General features: G+C 35.3%; 1 protein-coding gene across 7 annotated transcripts in view; it reads left to right on the forward strand.

Moving 5' to 3' along the window:
- Window positions 1-10,991, forward strand: part of EXOC1 (exocyst complex component 1) — a 67,114-nt gene extending 56,123 nt beyond the window's left edge. For all 7 annotated transcript variants that reach the window (XM_077848070.1, XM_077848072.1, XM_077848073.1 and 4 more), the window contains 4 exons: window positions 1,981-2,164; window positions 4,813-5,012; window positions 8,104-8,298; window positions 9,907-10,991. In XM_077848070.1, coding sequence (XP_077704196.1) covers window positions 1,981-2,164; window positions 4,813-5,012; window positions 8,104-8,298; window positions 9,907-10,059 — 732 coding nt within the window. In that variant the 3' untranslated portion in view covers window positions 10,060-10,991. The remainder of the gene's footprint in view (window positions 1-1,980; window positions 2,165-4,812; window positions 5,013-8,103; window positions 8,299-9,906) is intronic.
- The last annotated feature ends 6,682 nt before the right edge of the window (window positions 10,992-17,673 follow it).

Raw genomic sequence — 17,673 nt, forward strand, 5'->3', positions numbered from 1 at the left:
GAGTAGCTAGCTGCAGCTTCACCATCAGCACTTGCTCCTTCACCTTGCACTTTATGTTATGGAGATGGCTTCTTAAATCCCATGAACCAACCTTTGCTAGCGTCAGACTTTTCCTCTGCACCTTTCTTCCCTTCTCTCAGCCTTCATGCAAAAGAGGGCCTTGCTCTGGATTGGGCTTTTTGGCTTGAGGGAATAGTATGGGCTGGTTTGGTCTTCTATCCTGACCTCAAAACTTTCTCCATATGAGCAAGAAGACTGTTTTGCTTTCTTATCATTTGTGTGTTCACTGGAGTAGCACTTTTAATTTCCTTTAAAAAGTTTCTTGTGCATTCACAACTTGACTGTTTGGCACAAGAGGCCTAGCTTTTGGCCTGCCAGCTTTTCACATGCCTTCCTCACTAAGCTTAATCATTTTTTAGCTATTGATTTAAAGTAAGAGGCATGAGACCCTTCCTTTCGCTTGAGCACTTAGAGGCCATTGTAGGGCTATTAATTGGCCTCATGCCAATACAGTATTTCAGGGAATAAAACTGTTTCTGGACCTAAGCAGAGGGAGAGAGCTGGGGGAATGGCTGATTGATGGAGCTGTCTGAATACACACATTTATTGATTAAGTTTGCCATCTTATATGGGCACAGTTTGTGGCACCCTAAACAAATCACTGGTCACAGATCACCATAACAAATAATAATGGAAAAGTTTGATATATTGCCAAACAGTTACCACAGTGTCACATGGACTTGCCAGTGCAGGATGGCCACAGACCTTCAATTTATAAGAATTTTTTTTTAATTCTTTTAATGCAGTATCTGTGAACTGTAATAAAGTGAATTGCAATAACGGGTGTGCTGTAATAGTTAAGATAGTATCAAATGGTTGATAGTACTCCATGGGATTTGCTATACTAATGCCTGTAGCCTACAAATAACTACTTTTTTTAAGCCACATGTCATGATTTTCAAGTTACATCCTCAAAATCATTTATGAAATTCTAGATAGAAGTAAAAATGTTTAGTAGCATTTGGCAGTGTAATTCTAACCTAGGTCCCTCTGAGAAGTACACAGAACCATAATTGAATTCATGAATCTTTTTTGGACCCAAATATCTAGGTTTTGTCTATATGAGACATCCCTTTTGTATTTTGTCACCATCATCCACAAGCACTGTGCTGAAATAAGTAGAGTAAGTAGAAAATGTAACTAATAGATACATGGCAAACTATATAGTGTATACCCATTGTAGAAATGCCTTTTCCCCCTCTCTGTTTTTATATCCAGAAATTAAAGAAATCTGGTCTTTCCAAGACCAGAAATCTGGTCTTTCCAAGCACAGATTTTTAGGCTAATGAAAATTGGAAATGACTATGATTCCAAACTTGGCCACATGGCCACCAATTAGAAATAACCTAGAGAAATCCTGTGCATGCTCTGGTATCTACTCTGCCTTAAAATGAACAATCGCCTTATACTTCTCTTTCATGAATGATAGAACTATAGCTTGTTTTCACTTTGAACAAAAACTTGATTGTAGCTTGTTTTAAATAATTTAGCTTTTTTCCTCGACTTTATTTTCTTAAAATATATGTACTTTTGAAGCACTCGCAAGTTGGTTAAAGCTTTTGACTCTTTTGATTTCAGCTCAAGTCATGATCTCAGGGTTGTGAGTTTGAGCCCCACATTGGGCTACATGCTTAAGATTCTCTCTCTCTCTCTCTCTCTCTGCCCCTCACCCTCTTTCTCTTTCTCTCTCTGTCTCTCCTTCCCTAACAACAAAAATATATATATATATGTACTTTTTAATCTATAAAAATAGTGTTTCTTAGTTATCCCTATTGTATTAATCTGTAATTAGTAAACATCCAAAAAAAAGTTTGAGGTACTAAATTATGTCCTGCCTCTATGATGTATATGTTTGCTTATGATTATATTATTTATAAGTTGCTTGGCTATTTCTCTCCCTTGCTTTCTGCCTAACTGTAGAGTAACCAAATAAGGCAAATGGAAGAAGTAAAAATCTCAAAGAAGAGTAAAGTAGGAATTCTTCCATTTGTTGCTGAATTTGAAGAATTTGCTGGACTCGCAGAATCGATTTTTAAAAATGCTGAACGTCGTGGAGATCTAGATAAAGCATATACTAAACTTATCAGAGGAGTATTTGTTAATGGTAAGCTTTTGTTATGTTCTAAAGAATTTTTTCATTGTTTTCAGTATTTATGGTAACTCATTAGTTGGAGGATATGTGTATTATTTTATAGATATGTTTATTTTCCATATTGTCATCTTTTTTAAGTTTTCTGAAAGTAGATATTTCTTGAACCTGAAAAATAAGCAGTACATAAAACCTATTCATATTAATCAGGAACCACTTCTGTCTTAAGGTTCATTTGGGATTATCACTATGCAAAATTGGAATTCCTTTTTTAATCACAAAAACTGACCTTTTTAAAAAAATTTTTTCAATGTTTTTGACAAAATGAAATACTTATTACACATTTAATTTATCTCAGATAATTGGTTAAGATATAAGGAAGTCCTATATAATCAAATAATGACAATGAATAAAATAATAGAAAAGAAAGAAAACACATGAAAAAAGTTCAACTTTCCTATTAAGGAATATATATTGGTTTGAGTTTATCAAATAAAAATTTTTTTAAAGATTTATTTATTTATTTATTTATGACAGAAAGAGAGAGAGAGAGAGGCAGAGACACAGGCGGAGGGAGAAGCAGGCTCCATGCCAGGAGCCCGACACGGGACTCGATCCCAGGATTCCAGGATCGTGCCCTGGGTGAAAGGCAGGCGCAAAACTGCTGAGCCACCCAGGGATCCCCGAATAAAAAATTTTTTAACTTAAAAGAAGGTAGTCCCCCGGTGGCACAGCGGTTTAGCGCCTGCCTTTGGCCCAGGGCGCGATCCTGGAGACCCGGGATCGAATCTCACGACGGGCTCCCGGTGCATGGAGCCTGCTTCTCCCTCTGCCTATGTCTCTGCCTCTCTCTCTCTCTCACTGTGTGCCTATCATAAATAAATAAAATAAATGAATGAATGAATGAATGAATGAATGAATGAATAAAAATAAACAAACTTAAAAGAATGAGATTTTACATTTGCATTTTATCAAGAGTCTTCTGGTGATGATAGACAGTGATGTGTATGTAACCTTAAGCAAATCAGTTTGCTTCTTTAGGCCTCAGTTTTCATATCTGAGATATGAAAGGTTCTAGACATGAGATTTTCACACATAAGATAGGTTAATGCTAAAATACTGTCTTCTGTGTCAGATCCCACAAGTAAGTTACAGAAAGAGTATGATGTGCCACTTAGTTTGAAATAAATGATCTGATTGCATATATTCATAAATTTTAAAAGCTAAAATAATTGACAGAAATTGGAATCCTCTTACCAATTACATATAACATTTTCAATGGAAGCATATCTAGAGGAAAAATAGATAAATTACATGATTGACTGTATGGTTGATATTTCTTTTAAAATTCAAAGTAGCTTGCATGTGGGTGGCTCAGTTGGTTAAGCATCACTCTTAATCTCAGCTCAGGTCTGTATTTTAGGGGCATGAGTTCAAACCCTGCACTGGGCTCCATGCTGGGTATGAAGCCTACTTAAAAAAAAAAGAAAGAAAAATTTATTTCAAAGTAGATTTGCTTCATCTGACTGTAAAGTAATATATGCTCATTATATACCCCCCGAAATCAAAAAACAGATTTTAAAAATGAAGAAGAAAATAAAGATAATTTGTAATTTCACCAGGCAGAGATAACATTTAATTTTGCCATTCTAAACTTTTCAGTACTTCTTCGTGTATATGTGCTTATTGTGTGTATGTGTGTGTGTTCTTGAATACAAAAGTTTTTATCATACCTAGCACTCTGTTTTGGAATCTGCTACTCTATAATTCTAATGCCTTTCCTTGTCAATTTATATTGTAGCTATAATCATTTTTAATGATTACATAGTATTTCATATATCATTTATCAAATCTATTAATAGGCATTTAGTTTGTTTCCAGTTTTTTGCATATATTTTTGGATTCTTGTCGAGTAATTTCCTTGGTGTAAATTACTAGAAATGGAATTACCAGGTCAGAAGGTTTGCATATATCTCAAGGCATTTGCCAAACTGCCTCACAGAGAGGTTATACCAGTTTAGTATTCTAGCAGTTGGTGAAAGTTTTCATCACATCTCATTAATGCTGAATATCAGTAAGTATTATCAGTTTTTATTCTTTGTCAGCCTAATAGACTAAAATTTATTTTGTTGGTTTTTTTTTTTTATCATGCAGCAGCTTTAAATTTTCATGTCAGATTTATCCAGCTTTCCTTTTATGATTTCTAAGTTTTGGACCATTTGTAAAAATGTCATGCTATCACAAAATCATTTTTTTAATTAGCTTTATTTGCCTTAATACTTATGATTATATTTATTTGCTTTTTTCATATGTAATTGAGCAATTTAGAATTTCTTTGGCTGAAAATGAGAAATAGGAATCCAGATTTATTAGTGTATTCAAAAAGTCCAGCTAGTTGTCCTTACACATTTTGAGTAATTCATCATTTCTCCACTGATTTGTAAAGCCACCTTGATTATATATAACACTTCCATATATATATATGTATGACTATTTCAGAGTGATTTTTTTATTAGGGCTAGGTACATATGAAGACCCTTCCATATGTTTTATTAGGTCCACAAATATGTTCCTTCTTAAACTTAGAAATGAAAAAATCATGTAAATATTTTTATAGCTAATATTCATGTCAGGATATTATTTTTTTTCTTTTTTGATTTCAGTGGAGAAAGTAGCAAATGAAAGCCAGAAGACCCCCAGGGATGTAGTTATGATGGAAAATTTTCACCATATTTTTGCAACACTTTCTCGTTTGAAAATCTCATGTCTGGAAGCTGAAAAAAAAGAAGCCAAACAAAAATACACAGATCACCTTCAGTCTTACGTCATTTACTCTTTAGGACAACCTCTTGAAAAACTAAATGTAAGTATATTTTCATTTAGTATTATATTCCTGATTTTGAACCTCTATACATATATTTACATATAAAAACACAATTAGACATTCATCCTAAATTTGGTCATGTATTGATGTGAAGAATAAGGAAGAAGGGACCCAGGTATCAAAGGTTCCAGTGTACTAAGATGCTGCTAGATGCTTTATACGTTACTTCTTTTAATACTTGTAAACAATGACATATGATAATGTAGTATCAACCCATTTTACGTATGAAGAAACTGAAAGTAAATAAACTTGCTTGAAGTTATAATAATGGGCAAGTAGGAAAGCTGGGGGATGAACCTAGATTAGGCGTTATACCAGATGCTCGTATTTCATACCTCACCAATGGCTGATCTTTAACCTTAGCTCAGATGAAGATTTCAAAAACTTAAGAGAAAAGGAAAACCAAAAATTGTTTTTTTCATTGCCTTTTTCTTTCCCTTCCTTTCTTGAACTGAGTCATTCCTCAGAGCATATTTGATTGTTGAAATTATGGATGTTTTGGGGGCACCTTACTGGCCCAGTCAGTTCAGCCTCTGACTCTTGGTTTCAGCTCAGGTTGAAACCAAGCTCAGGGATTGTGAGACCAAGCTCCACATCAGGCTCTGCACTCAGCAGAAGTCTGCTTGAGTTTTCTCTCCCTCTGCCCCTCCCCCCCTTGCATGCTCTATAAATGAATGAATGAATGAAATCTTTAAAATGCATATATATATATATATCTGTTGTCAGCAACAAACACAAAAGATATTTAATCAAATACAGAACCAATTCCTTCTAAAGCTTAAGAATTTAGATATTCCTTTAGGGTAAAAGGAATCTAAATCCTGCATGATATTTAACTGCAGCATCAGAGGCATTCCCTGTAAAACCAAATTTAAAGCAGAAACATTGCTGGATCCTTTTAATATTTAACATTGTTATGGAAGCTCTAGTCAATGCAGTAAGACCTGAAACATAAATAAAAGATATATAAAGGAGAATCAATGGGACACCTGGATGGCTCAGTTAGGTAGGCATCTGACTCTTGACTTTAGCTCAGATCATCTCAAGGTCATGAGATCAAGCCCCTATATCAGGCTCCATGCTGCGAGTAGAGCCTACTTAAGATTCGCTCTCTCAAAAAAAAAAAAAAAAAAGATTCTCTCTCTCTTTCCCTCTGCCCCTCCCCTCCCTGCTCACACACACAGGCCTATTCTCTGTCTCCTCTCTCTCTAAAAAAATGAAAGGAGAGTCAAGATTAAAATTACCTGTATATGATAGGTTGAAATTACTGACCTATGATAAAGTAGCAGGATTCAAAATAAATATATAAAGAACCAATTTATTTCCTGTATGTCATAATAACTAATTAAAAGTGTATGTAGAAACAAAATTTTAAAGTACCAGGAATAGACTTGTCAAAACAATTATTAGCAAAAACATAATGATGATAATTTAATGAAGAACAAACAGTAATTGTCAAGAAAATTTTAGAGAAAAGTAATGAGAGAGTGTAAGCTCTTCAGTATTAGATTATACTGTATAGTGGTCAAATAAAGGCATGCCAATCAATGAAACTGCATATTTAAAAAACAAATACATTTTAAAGACAACCTGAGATGAATATTTGTAACAATCTAGTAGTCAGAAATATAAAATATAGAATACCTTGTTAAAATCTATATGAAAACTACTAAGACCCCAATAAATGAATAAAGGTTCTGAATATGCTATGAGTATATGAGTATACTCCTATACTATGAAATATATGAAAGCTGGTTAACTACATTTATAGCCAAAGAATTGTGAAATAAAACAACAAATAAATCTTTTTCACTCATCAAGCTGCAGTGATTTCTTTAAATTGTGATAATGCTGATGATAATATGGTAAACAGTAGTCTCGTGAACTGTTGACAGAAATATAAATTGATTGAACTTTCCTGAGAAGCAATTTATGTATATGAAGAACTTTCAGAATACTTGAAATTATACTTCTCAACTGAGGAATTATAGAAATTCATGCTAAAAAGTAATCAGTAACGTGGGTAAATAGTTATGTATGAAAGATATTTTTGACAATTGTGTTTACAATAAATTTAATCTGAGTAGATTTTGCCAACTCTGAAAAAAAGTGAAAAATGTTAAATATTCAATAATGAAGAAATGGATGTATAAATTGTAGTTCAAAAAAATTATAGTTCAGCCATTAGATGAAATATTATGCAGCCATTAAAATTTATACTTTGGAAAAAACATAAATATTACATGGAAAATACAACATATAATATTATAATTTCATTTATGTATTCACATCAAAAGACTAGAAGGAGGGACACCTGGCTACTTCAGTTGGTAGAGCATTCAATTCTTGATCTTGGGGTTGTGAGTTCAAGCCCTACTTGTATGTAGAGACTACTTTAAAAAAATAGAGTGTTTAAAAAAAAAAAGACATAGAAGGAAATCTAAAATGTTAACACTGATTATCTCTGAGTGGAATAATAGCTGATTGTTATTTTATCCTTTATACTTTTATATATTTTCTGAGTTTTACACTGTGAATAAATACTACTTTTAAGTAGGGTTTTTAAAATTTATTTAAATGATAATAAAAGCAAGGCTTAACCAGTATTTCTTTTTATTAAGTTTTATTTTTATCTATTTATTTTAGTTTCTTTTCTTCTCTGTAGTTTCAAGTTTTTATTTAAATTCCAGTTGACATAGAGTGTAATATTGGTTTCAGGTGTAGAATTTAATAATTCATTACTTACGTACAACAGTGCACATCACAGCAAGTACCCTCCTTAATACATATCACCCATTTACCCAATCCCCCACCTAGCTCCCCTCCAGCCACCCTCAGTGTGTTCTCTGTAGTTAAGAGTCTCTCATGGTTTGCTTCTCTTTCCCCCCTGCCATGTTCATTTGTTTTGTTTCTTAAGTTCTACATATGGAAGTTTCTCTGACTTACTTCCTTTAGCACAATACTCTCTAGCTTCATCCACATTGTTGCAAATGGCAGGATTACTTTTTTATGGCTGAATAATATTCCATTGTATATGTATACCACATTTTCTTTTTTCATTTCCTTGAAGCACTTCTTTGAAGGCGTTGAAGCTCGAGTAGCACAGGGTATAAGAGAGGAGGAAGTAAGCTATCAACTTGCGTTTAACAAACAAGAACTTCGTAAAGTCATTAAAGAGTATCCTGGAAAGGAAGTGAAAAAAGGTCTAGATAACCTCTACAAGAAGGTTGATAAACACTTATGTGAAGAGGAAAACTTACTTCAGGTATGCTTAGTTCTGTTCACCACCCTAGATTGTACATCTTTATGTATATTGCTTTTCTCCAAAAGGGTCCTCTAGAAAGACTACAGATTTTCTAATTATAGTGCAGGAGGAAATTTCCATAAAGTACAGACCAGATTAATGAGTTGTGAGGAACAAAGGAATAATATTTATAAGTATATATGGCTATTCCTGCTTATTTTATATTTCTGCTTTATTGTTTTGAGGCATTAGTTTTTCTTTTGTTTGGGAGTAAGGCAGGGGTTTTTTTAGGCTTTTTGTTTGTTTTTTACAGATGAGAGTAACTGAACGGAATAGAGTATAGTACAGTGGAATGATTTAAGCATGGGAACCAGAGTTAGAAACAGGTTCATAATTTGGCTTCAGGTTAAGCTGTATGACTTTGGGCAAGTCATTTAACCTCTCTGAGCCTCAGTTTTCGTATTTGAAAAGTGGAAATGATACCTCTTTCATATAGTGGATACTACTATTATTGTCATTGCCATTTTATAGATGAGAAAATCAAAGCTTGGAGAAGTGGAGTAACATGACCAAGAACCCATAGTTAATGGATGGTAGAGTCAGATTTAAATCCCAAATTGAGCCATACTGAAAGGCCCAGAGATGAGTGAGAATAATTCTGGCTTCAACATCATCAAAGCCTTTATGAGGGCTATTGCATTTGTGTTCGCCTAAAGTCTCAGATAGTTACAGATAATAGGAGTGGCGGGTAGAAGAAATACCAAAGGCTAAAGATGTAAGGCAAAAAGTATATTATTTAGTAAGTAGACTTAAGGTGACAGGAATTTAGGATTTATGGGATTTAGCGTTTACAAGGAAAAATCCTAGAAGAATACATTCCCTCATCTATCGGGTAGTGATGATGGTCATAGCACCCACCCTCACCAGGTAGTCATGAGACTTAAATAGGATAATGCATATATAAAGCACTTTGTACTGTGCTGATAAAAAGTAAGTATCAATAAATGTCACCTGTTACTATTAGCTAATATCTCAATGTAATATCAGATTCTGTCCTGATAGTTATTTACATAGTAGTTTCTACTGCTAAACCATAAATCCTTAGATCGTATATAATCCATCTATTTCATCTTAATTTCCTTCATGGCTTCAAGCTATGTTTTGTATCATCAATTTGAGATAAATTTTTAAACTTTCATCTGAAATGAAATTTAAGGATTAACTGTTGCATTTCATTTAATTGCTAGTCTTAGTTCCATGCATAGTTGTGCATATACACATCTGTATTAGATATTGTAATAGATAAAATAATAGCTTAAATGTAATGAGTGCTTACTATGTCAAATGTTCTAAGCACCTTACATACATGCACTCATCTAATCCTCACAAGAAACTTATGAGGAAGGCATTATTGTTACTACCCTGGTTTACAGAGGAGGAACTTGAGACCCAGAGCAGTGATGTAACATATTCAAGATCACATATCTTGTATGTAGAAGGAGCAAAGATGCATGTTCTTACCCATGACACTCTGCTAAATTCTTAGAATATGTCCTGACATTATTTCTACATACTTGATTATATATTTCCATTGGTAATTTAATGACTTTGTTTTCATTTTTGTAATAGGTGGTGTGGCACTCTATGCAAGATGAATTTATACGCCAATACAAGCACTTTGAAGGTTTGATAGCTCGCTGTTACCCTGGTTCTGGTGTTACAATGGAATTCACTATTCAGGACATTCTAGATTATTGTTCTAGCATTGCACAGTCCCACTAAAAAGAAGAGATAAATGAAAGAAGTGTCTACTATTTTATGTATATGTATATTTATATCTTCTTTTCATATACATATATATGAAAAGAAAAGCAAAGATTTAGATGCTAGGGAGCCCCTGTTGCTTTAACTCAACAGATTAGGCAGGAGGAATGGTTATATACAACTTTCCTTATTTGTGTAACTAATAACATGAGACCAACCTATTGCAGGTGGTCACTTGGATATATGTGCTAACAGGGGCATGTGAAAGGAAGAACAGCAAATTAAGTGTCCCTGAAAGTGACAGAACCATACTTTTGACAAGTTTATTTAATTCTTTGTGGTAGAAAAGGCACAGCTCCAATAAATGTATCATTTAAATTTTTAAAAATTAAAAAAACTTCTGAAAGAAGAAAAGATAAATGAAAAAGCACTCTGAGTACACCAGACATTATTCGAAATTTTCAAGTAACTGTTTTGAGAACCCAGACTTGAAACTTTATGCATTATTAAATGTCAGATAAATGGGTAATACCATACTACAAATATTCAAGAGCAAAAGTACCAACTTATTTAGCAGTTTTAGTTGCCCAATAGGTTGTGTACTAACTTGAAACATTTCTCTCATCATAAAATGCCTTTAAACATATTTCTATAACTGAACAGAAAGTTTTCTTTATTGCCTAGTTTCTTGTATTTGAGAATGGTTATCCTATGTGTAAGGCAGTAGGAGTTCTTCTGTTGCCATTAATTCACTATTGCTTACAAATCATGTAACTACTAAAATATTGTACAGAATATTTTTCCCTCTGTCTAATTAGTGTGTATATGGATAAGGGATCTTGTGATGATCATTTGTAAACTTAGATTTTGAGAATTATGTGATTCTGTGTGGCAAAAAATCTGAAATAAAGAAATTTTCCAAAAAAATAATTTTTTCAGAAAAGTTAAAATTTGGTATCATTCTCAGATCTGTTATACGCTGGTTTTTTGTATAAAAGCAAATTTTTACAAGATCAACATACAAAAATTACATGTTCATTTACCACAAAACACTTAAAAGTATAATAAGAGGGACATCCCAGGTGGCTCAGCGGTTTAGCGCCACATTCGGTCCAGGGTGTGATCCTGGAGTCAGTCCCGGGATCAAGTCCCACGTCAGGCTTCCTGCATGGAGCCTGTTTCTCCTTCTGCCTGTGTCTCTGCCTCTCTCTCTCTCTCTCTCTCTCATAAGGAAATAAAATCTTTTAAAAAAAGTATAATAAGAAAAATATCAAAAATATTTAGTATTTAGATCTAAATCTAAGAAAGCATTGTACTATGGACTGAATTGTGCCTTATGAAAATTCATATGTGGAGCCCCTAGTCTTTCCCCACAATAGTGCCACTGTATTAGAAATAAGGCCTATAAGGGAGTGATTAAGGTTTAATGAGATTATAAGGATAGAACCCTGATCCAACAAAACTGGTGCCCTTTTAAGAAAACACCATGCTCTTTGCCATGTGAGAACACAGCAAAAAGGCAGCCATTTACAGGCCAGAGAGAGAACTCACTAGAATTCAACCATGCTGACGCCCTGATCTTGGATTTTTCTGCCTCCAAAACTGAGAAAATAAATTTCTGTTAACTCACTCAATCTATGGTATTTTATTATGGTAGCCTGAGCTAATAATACAAGATGTAGGGATGCCTGGGTGGCTCAGTGGTTGAGCACCTGCCTTCGGCTCAGGGCGTGATCCCTGGGTCCTGGGATCGAGTCCCACATCGGGCTCCCTGCATGGAGCCCGCTTCTCCATCTGCCTGTGTCTCTGCCTTCTCTCTGTGTCTGTCATGTGAATAAAATCTTTTAAAAAATAATAATACAATATGTATAAGACCTTTAGGAAGAAAGTTACAAACTATTGAAAGATATTAAAGTCTAAATAAGTGGAGGATTATTTTATGCTAACACAGTAGACATGGCAGTAATTCTTAAATTTAGAGATTCAGTACAGATTTCCAATTTCCAGTCCTGTTGCATAAGAAACTTGGAAGTCCCCTCTCCATTCTAACAAAAAGTTGAACAAACTGAAAAAATCAACTTAGATCTATAAAAGAAGTGAGGCCACAGGGCAAACCACTGCCACAATTAGAGAGATGCAACTGGAGAATACAGAGAATCACAACTTACTAGAGCAGAAACCCACAAGCTGAAACATACACAGAAACCAGTGTCCAGATAGGGAAAACTAAACCATAATTGACAAATTGCTTGAGGCTGAGTGTAGGTAAGTGAGAAATAATCCCACCACCACATTACTAAAAGCCTATTTACAGCAGTTCCTTTTACCTAGCACATCTGGCTAGCAAGGAAAAAAATCATAAGACATATTAAAGGCAAAAATAAATTATTTTAAAAGATTTTATTTATTCACAAAAAGACACAGAGAAAAGCAGATATAGGCAGAGAGAGAAGCAGTCTCCCTGCAGGGAGCCTGATGAGGGACTCGATCCCAGGACTCTGGGATCACACCCTGAGCCAAAGGCAGACGCTCAACCACTGAGTCACTCAGGTGCTCCCCCCCCCAAAAAAAAAACAATTTAAAGAGACATAGCAAACATCAGAACAAAACTCAGATATGACAGAATTTTTCAAATGATCAGAGCAGCAGTTTAAAATAACTATAATTAATATGATAAATGCTCTCATGGATAAAGTAGAGTGCAGGCAAGAACAGATGGGCAACATAAGCAAAGATGGAAATTCTTTTTAAAAACCCACAGGAGGGGATCCCTGGGTTGCTCAACGGTTTAGCGCCTGCCTCTGGCCCAGGGCGCGATCCTGGAGTCCCAGGATCGAGTCCCGCATCAGGCTCCCGACATGGAGCCTGCTTCTCCCTCTGCCTGTGTCTCTGCCTCTCTCTCTCTGTCTGTGACTTAAATAAATAAATAATAAATAAAAAAATATTAAAAAAAAAAACAATTGAGAAATTCCTTGAGTTAGTCTGACACCAAACCACAGGTCCAGGAAGCTATTCCAGAAAACAAGCGGGATGAATGCCCCAAAAGCCATACCTACACATAATCATTTTCAAGCCTCAGAAAATGAAAGATTTTTTTAAAACCCTGAAATAAGCCAGAGTAAAAAAAAAGACTTCACTTCTAGAGGAATAAGGATAAAAATGACATTCAATTTCTCAGAAACCAGACAAGCAAGAAGAGAGTGGAGTGAAATATTTAAAGTATTGAGAGAAAAAAACCCACCAACCTAGAATTCTATACCCTGTGAAATTATCCTTCAAAAGTGAAGGCAAGATAGACTCTCTCCGATGAGCAAAAATTGGAATTTGTTGCCAGTATACTTGTCTTGCAGCAAATATTAAAAGAACTTGAGGTACCTGGGTGGCTTAGTTGGGTAAGCATCCAGCTCTTGATTTCAGCTCAGGTCATGATCTAAGGGTTGTGAGATTGAGGCCCACATCAGACTCTGCACTCTGTGCGGAGTCTGCTTGAGATTCTATCCCTCTCCTTGCCCTCCAACTCATGTACTCACTCTTTCTCAAATAATAAATCTTTAAAAAAAAAAAAACTTTTATTTTTTTTTTTTTTTTTTTTTTTAAATTTTTATTTATTTATGATAGTCACACAGAGAGAGAGAGAGGCAGAGACATAGGCAGAGGGAGAAGCAGGCTCCATGCACCGGGAGCCCGATGTGGGATTCGATCCTGGGTCTCCAGGATCGCGCCCTGGGCCAAAGGCAGGCGCTAAACCGCTGCGCCACCCAGGGATCCCTAAAAAAAAAAAAAAACTTTTAGAAGGAACATGGTATAGGTGAGAAATTCAAAAATCTACATAAAGAAAGGAAGAACACCAGAGGAGGAATACATGAAGGTAAAATAAAAACTTATTTTTTCTTGTTCTTAACTGATGTAACAGTTTGTTCAAAATAATAGCAACAATGTATTCAATTATTTGTGTGTGTGTATACATATATATATATGCTTAATGTATAAGTGAAATGAATGAAGGCATGTCTCTGTGTCACAATAACTTTAGGAATATTTCAATCTTTTTCATTGTGTTTGTTATGGTGAACTATGATCAGTGATTATAACTCACTGAAAGCTCAGATGATGGTTAGCATCTTTCAGCAGTAAAGTATTCTTGAAGGTATATACATTATTTTTCTAGACATAATGTTATTGCACACTTAAAACTACAGTAGAGTATAAACATCACTTTTATATACACTGGGAAGCCAAAAATTCATTTGACTCACTTTATTGTGATATTTGTTTTATTACAGTGATCTGAAACAAAACCTGCAATGTCCCCAAGGTATGCCTATATGTGTTGTCTACAGGAAATCCAATTTAAATATAAAGACATATATAGATTAAAAGTAAGTGGACAAAAGAAGCACCTGGCTGGCTCAGTTGGTGGAACATGTGACTCTTGGTCTTGGGGTTGTGAGTTCAAGCCCCATGTTGGGTGTAGAGACTACCTAAAATCATTAGAGGTTCCTGGTTGGTTCAGTCAGTTAGGTGTCTATCTTAGGTTTGGGTCATGGTCCCAGGGTCCTGGGGTCAAGCCCAGAGTCAAGCTCCCTGCTTGGTGGGGAGCCTGCTTCTCCCTCTCCCTCTGACTCTCCTCCCATTCATGCTCGCTCGCTCTCTCTCTAAAGAATAAATTTAAAAACACTTTAAAAAAATATTTGAAAAGTAAATAGATGAGAGACACATCATGCTAACATTAATCAAAGCAGAAGTAAATATATTAATTTCAGACAGCAAACTGCAGAGTAAGGAAAGTTATCAGGGATAAAGGGCATTTTATAATGACAAGTCAATTCTCCAACAAGACCTAAAAATCCTTGACATGTATACATATAACAACAAAGCATTAAAATCCATGAGGCAAAAAGTGAGAGAACTGCAAGGAGAAATAGATGACTCCACTATTAAAGTTGGAGACTTAAACCCACCCCTATTAGAAATGGACAGATCCAACGGCAGAAAAACAAAGTCATAACTGAACTCAACATCATCAATCAATTGGATATAATGGACGTCTTTAGACCACTTCGGCAACAACAGAATGCACATTTTTCTCAAGGTCATATGGAACATTCACCAAAATAGACCACATTCTGCACCCTAAAGTATGCCTTGATAATTTTTTTTAAAAAAATAGAAATGATATAGTGTCTGCCCTCAGAACAAAATGGAATTAAGCTAAAAATATTGGAAAGATAGGTAAGTCCTAAAATACTCGGGAGTGAAAAATTCAGTCCAATCCCAGTCAAAGTCACAATTGTTTCAGTTTGGTTTTATTCCCATGGGAAAGTACAATCACTTCAACAATTTGACACTATCTAGTAAAGTTAAAGATGCGTGTAACTTATGACTCAGCACTTCATTCTCAAACTGGTGCTCCACAGCAATAGATCTCACCCCTAACTACTATGGTATGCTTGTAAAATACCGATGTCTGGGCCCCAGCTCCAGATATTACATTTCAATTCAGTGTGAAACCTAGGCACCTGTATCATTTAAAAGCATCCCAGTGATTCTGGTACTCGGTGAGTATTGAGAATCACTGCGATCAAGAAACTCACTTACTTGGGCATTAGTACAGTCTTAACAGACACCTTAACAACACTGTTCGTAGTAGCAGAAAAACTACAAACAACCCAAATGTCCATCAACAGTAGAATTAAAGTATATTCATTCAATGAAATGCCAATGTGGCAGTGCAAATGAGTGAATCTTAGCTCCACACAACTGTATACATAAGCACCAGGAAAATAATGTCAGATGAAAAAAGTGAGTCATGGAAGAATGCATACAATATAATTCTATTAATATAAAATTCAAAAGCCTTCAAAATTAAACACTATATTGTTTAGTCAGAAATACGGTAAAATTGAAGAAAAGCAGGGGAAAAATGGCAAAATTCTGGAGAGATGACTGAGGGACAGGAAGGGAAGAATTGGTATCTGGCAGGTACGCTTAGGATTCTAAAGGCATATCATAATGTTCTTAAACTGGGCAGTGGTACGTGGATTTTATTGTATCATGATTCTTTATCCCTTACATATATACCTTATAAATCTTTTGTCAGTTCAAACATTTAACTTAAAAACTTTAAATCAGATTTGTATGTTGTCCATCTTTATTGATATACAATAAAACCTGAACATTTAAAGGTAACGATTTGGAGCCAAAGGAAACCCAGTGACTTGATCAAGGTCCAAGGCAAGTATTAACAGAATTGATACTCCATATGACACCCAACTCCCTCTCAAAGTTCTGGACTTTCTTTTTCTCTACTATGAACAGGAATGATACAGATACAAAAATACATCACATCTAAGGACCAAACACTGTCTAATATCTCCAACTGGCAGGCAAAAGCCATGGATGACTCCCACCAGCCATAGTTTTCTGGACTTTAAAGATCTATACTACTCTTTGTTAGAAGAGAGAGACAGAAAGGAACACTGAACTCCTAAATAAAATACTGAAAATGATCATTTAAAGAATGACTATAGGTTAAAAAGAACTGAGAAAGTAAAAATATCAATACCGGGTTGAATATGTAATAGAGTGGTGTCCAGGAAGTAAGATTATGAATCCTGGAGTTCATCTGCTTTGGGATCCTCTGCATCTTTGCTTTTCAAACTTTAATATACATATGACTCAACAGGTTTTGTGTGGTCCGAGATTCTGCTTTTTTTCTTTCAAATTTTTATTTAAATTCTAGTAACCATGTGGTGTAATATTGGTTTTGTTTTCAATTCAGGAGTAGAATTTAGTGGTTCATTACTTACATCTAATACCCACTCCCCTCAAAATAAGATTCTGCTATTCTAACAGGATCCCAAGTAACATCAATGCTGCCGCTCTGTAGGCCACAGTTTGAACTACTAAGCTTTACAATGTAGAGTTATACCGTGGATACCCGCTGAACAAACCAAGATTATTTGTGCTTTTCTTCCTTGGGAGAAAGCTAACATTAAGGCCATGGTTTTATTTATTTATTTTTATTTTTTAAAATTTTTTTTTATTTATTTATGATAGACACAGAGAGAGAGAGAGAGAGAGAGAGAGGCAGAGACACAGGCAGAGGGAGAAGCAGGCTCCATGCAGGGAGCCCGACATGGGACTCAATCCTGGGTCTCCAGGATCCCGCCCTGGACCAAAGGTGGCGCCAAACCGCTAAGCCACCCAGGCTGCCCTAAGGCCATGGTTTTAAGAGTTCTCAGGTTGCTAAATTTGGTGACACTGTGCTATAATACCGAAATGCCTAAGCGAGTATAGTACTGAGTGCAATTTAGGACTAATTCACGCTTTTAAGAGGACAGGGGAGCAGTCAAATGGCAGTGAGGTAGATGGAAAGAAGGAGAAGAAAATATGAAAAAGGGATGCTTGGGTGGCTCAGTGGTTGAGCGCCTGCCTTCGGCCCAAGGCATGGTCCTAGAGTCCCAGGATCAAGTCCCACGTCAGGCTCCCTGCATGGAGCCTGCTTCTCTCTCTGCCTATGTGTCTGCCTCTCTCTTGTGTCTCTCATGAATAAATAAACAAAAATCTTTTTAAAAAGAAAATATGAGAAAGATGGGGAAAGCAGTTACTTCAAGGCAATGACAAATACAG

The sequence above is a fragment of the Canis aureus genome, chromosome 14 (assembly GCF_053574225.1).
Source record: "Canis aureus isolate CA01 chromosome 14, VMU_Caureus_v.1.0, whole genome shotgun sequence".
NCBI lineage: Eukaryota > Metazoa > Chordata > Mammalia > Carnivora > Canidae > Canis > Canis aureus.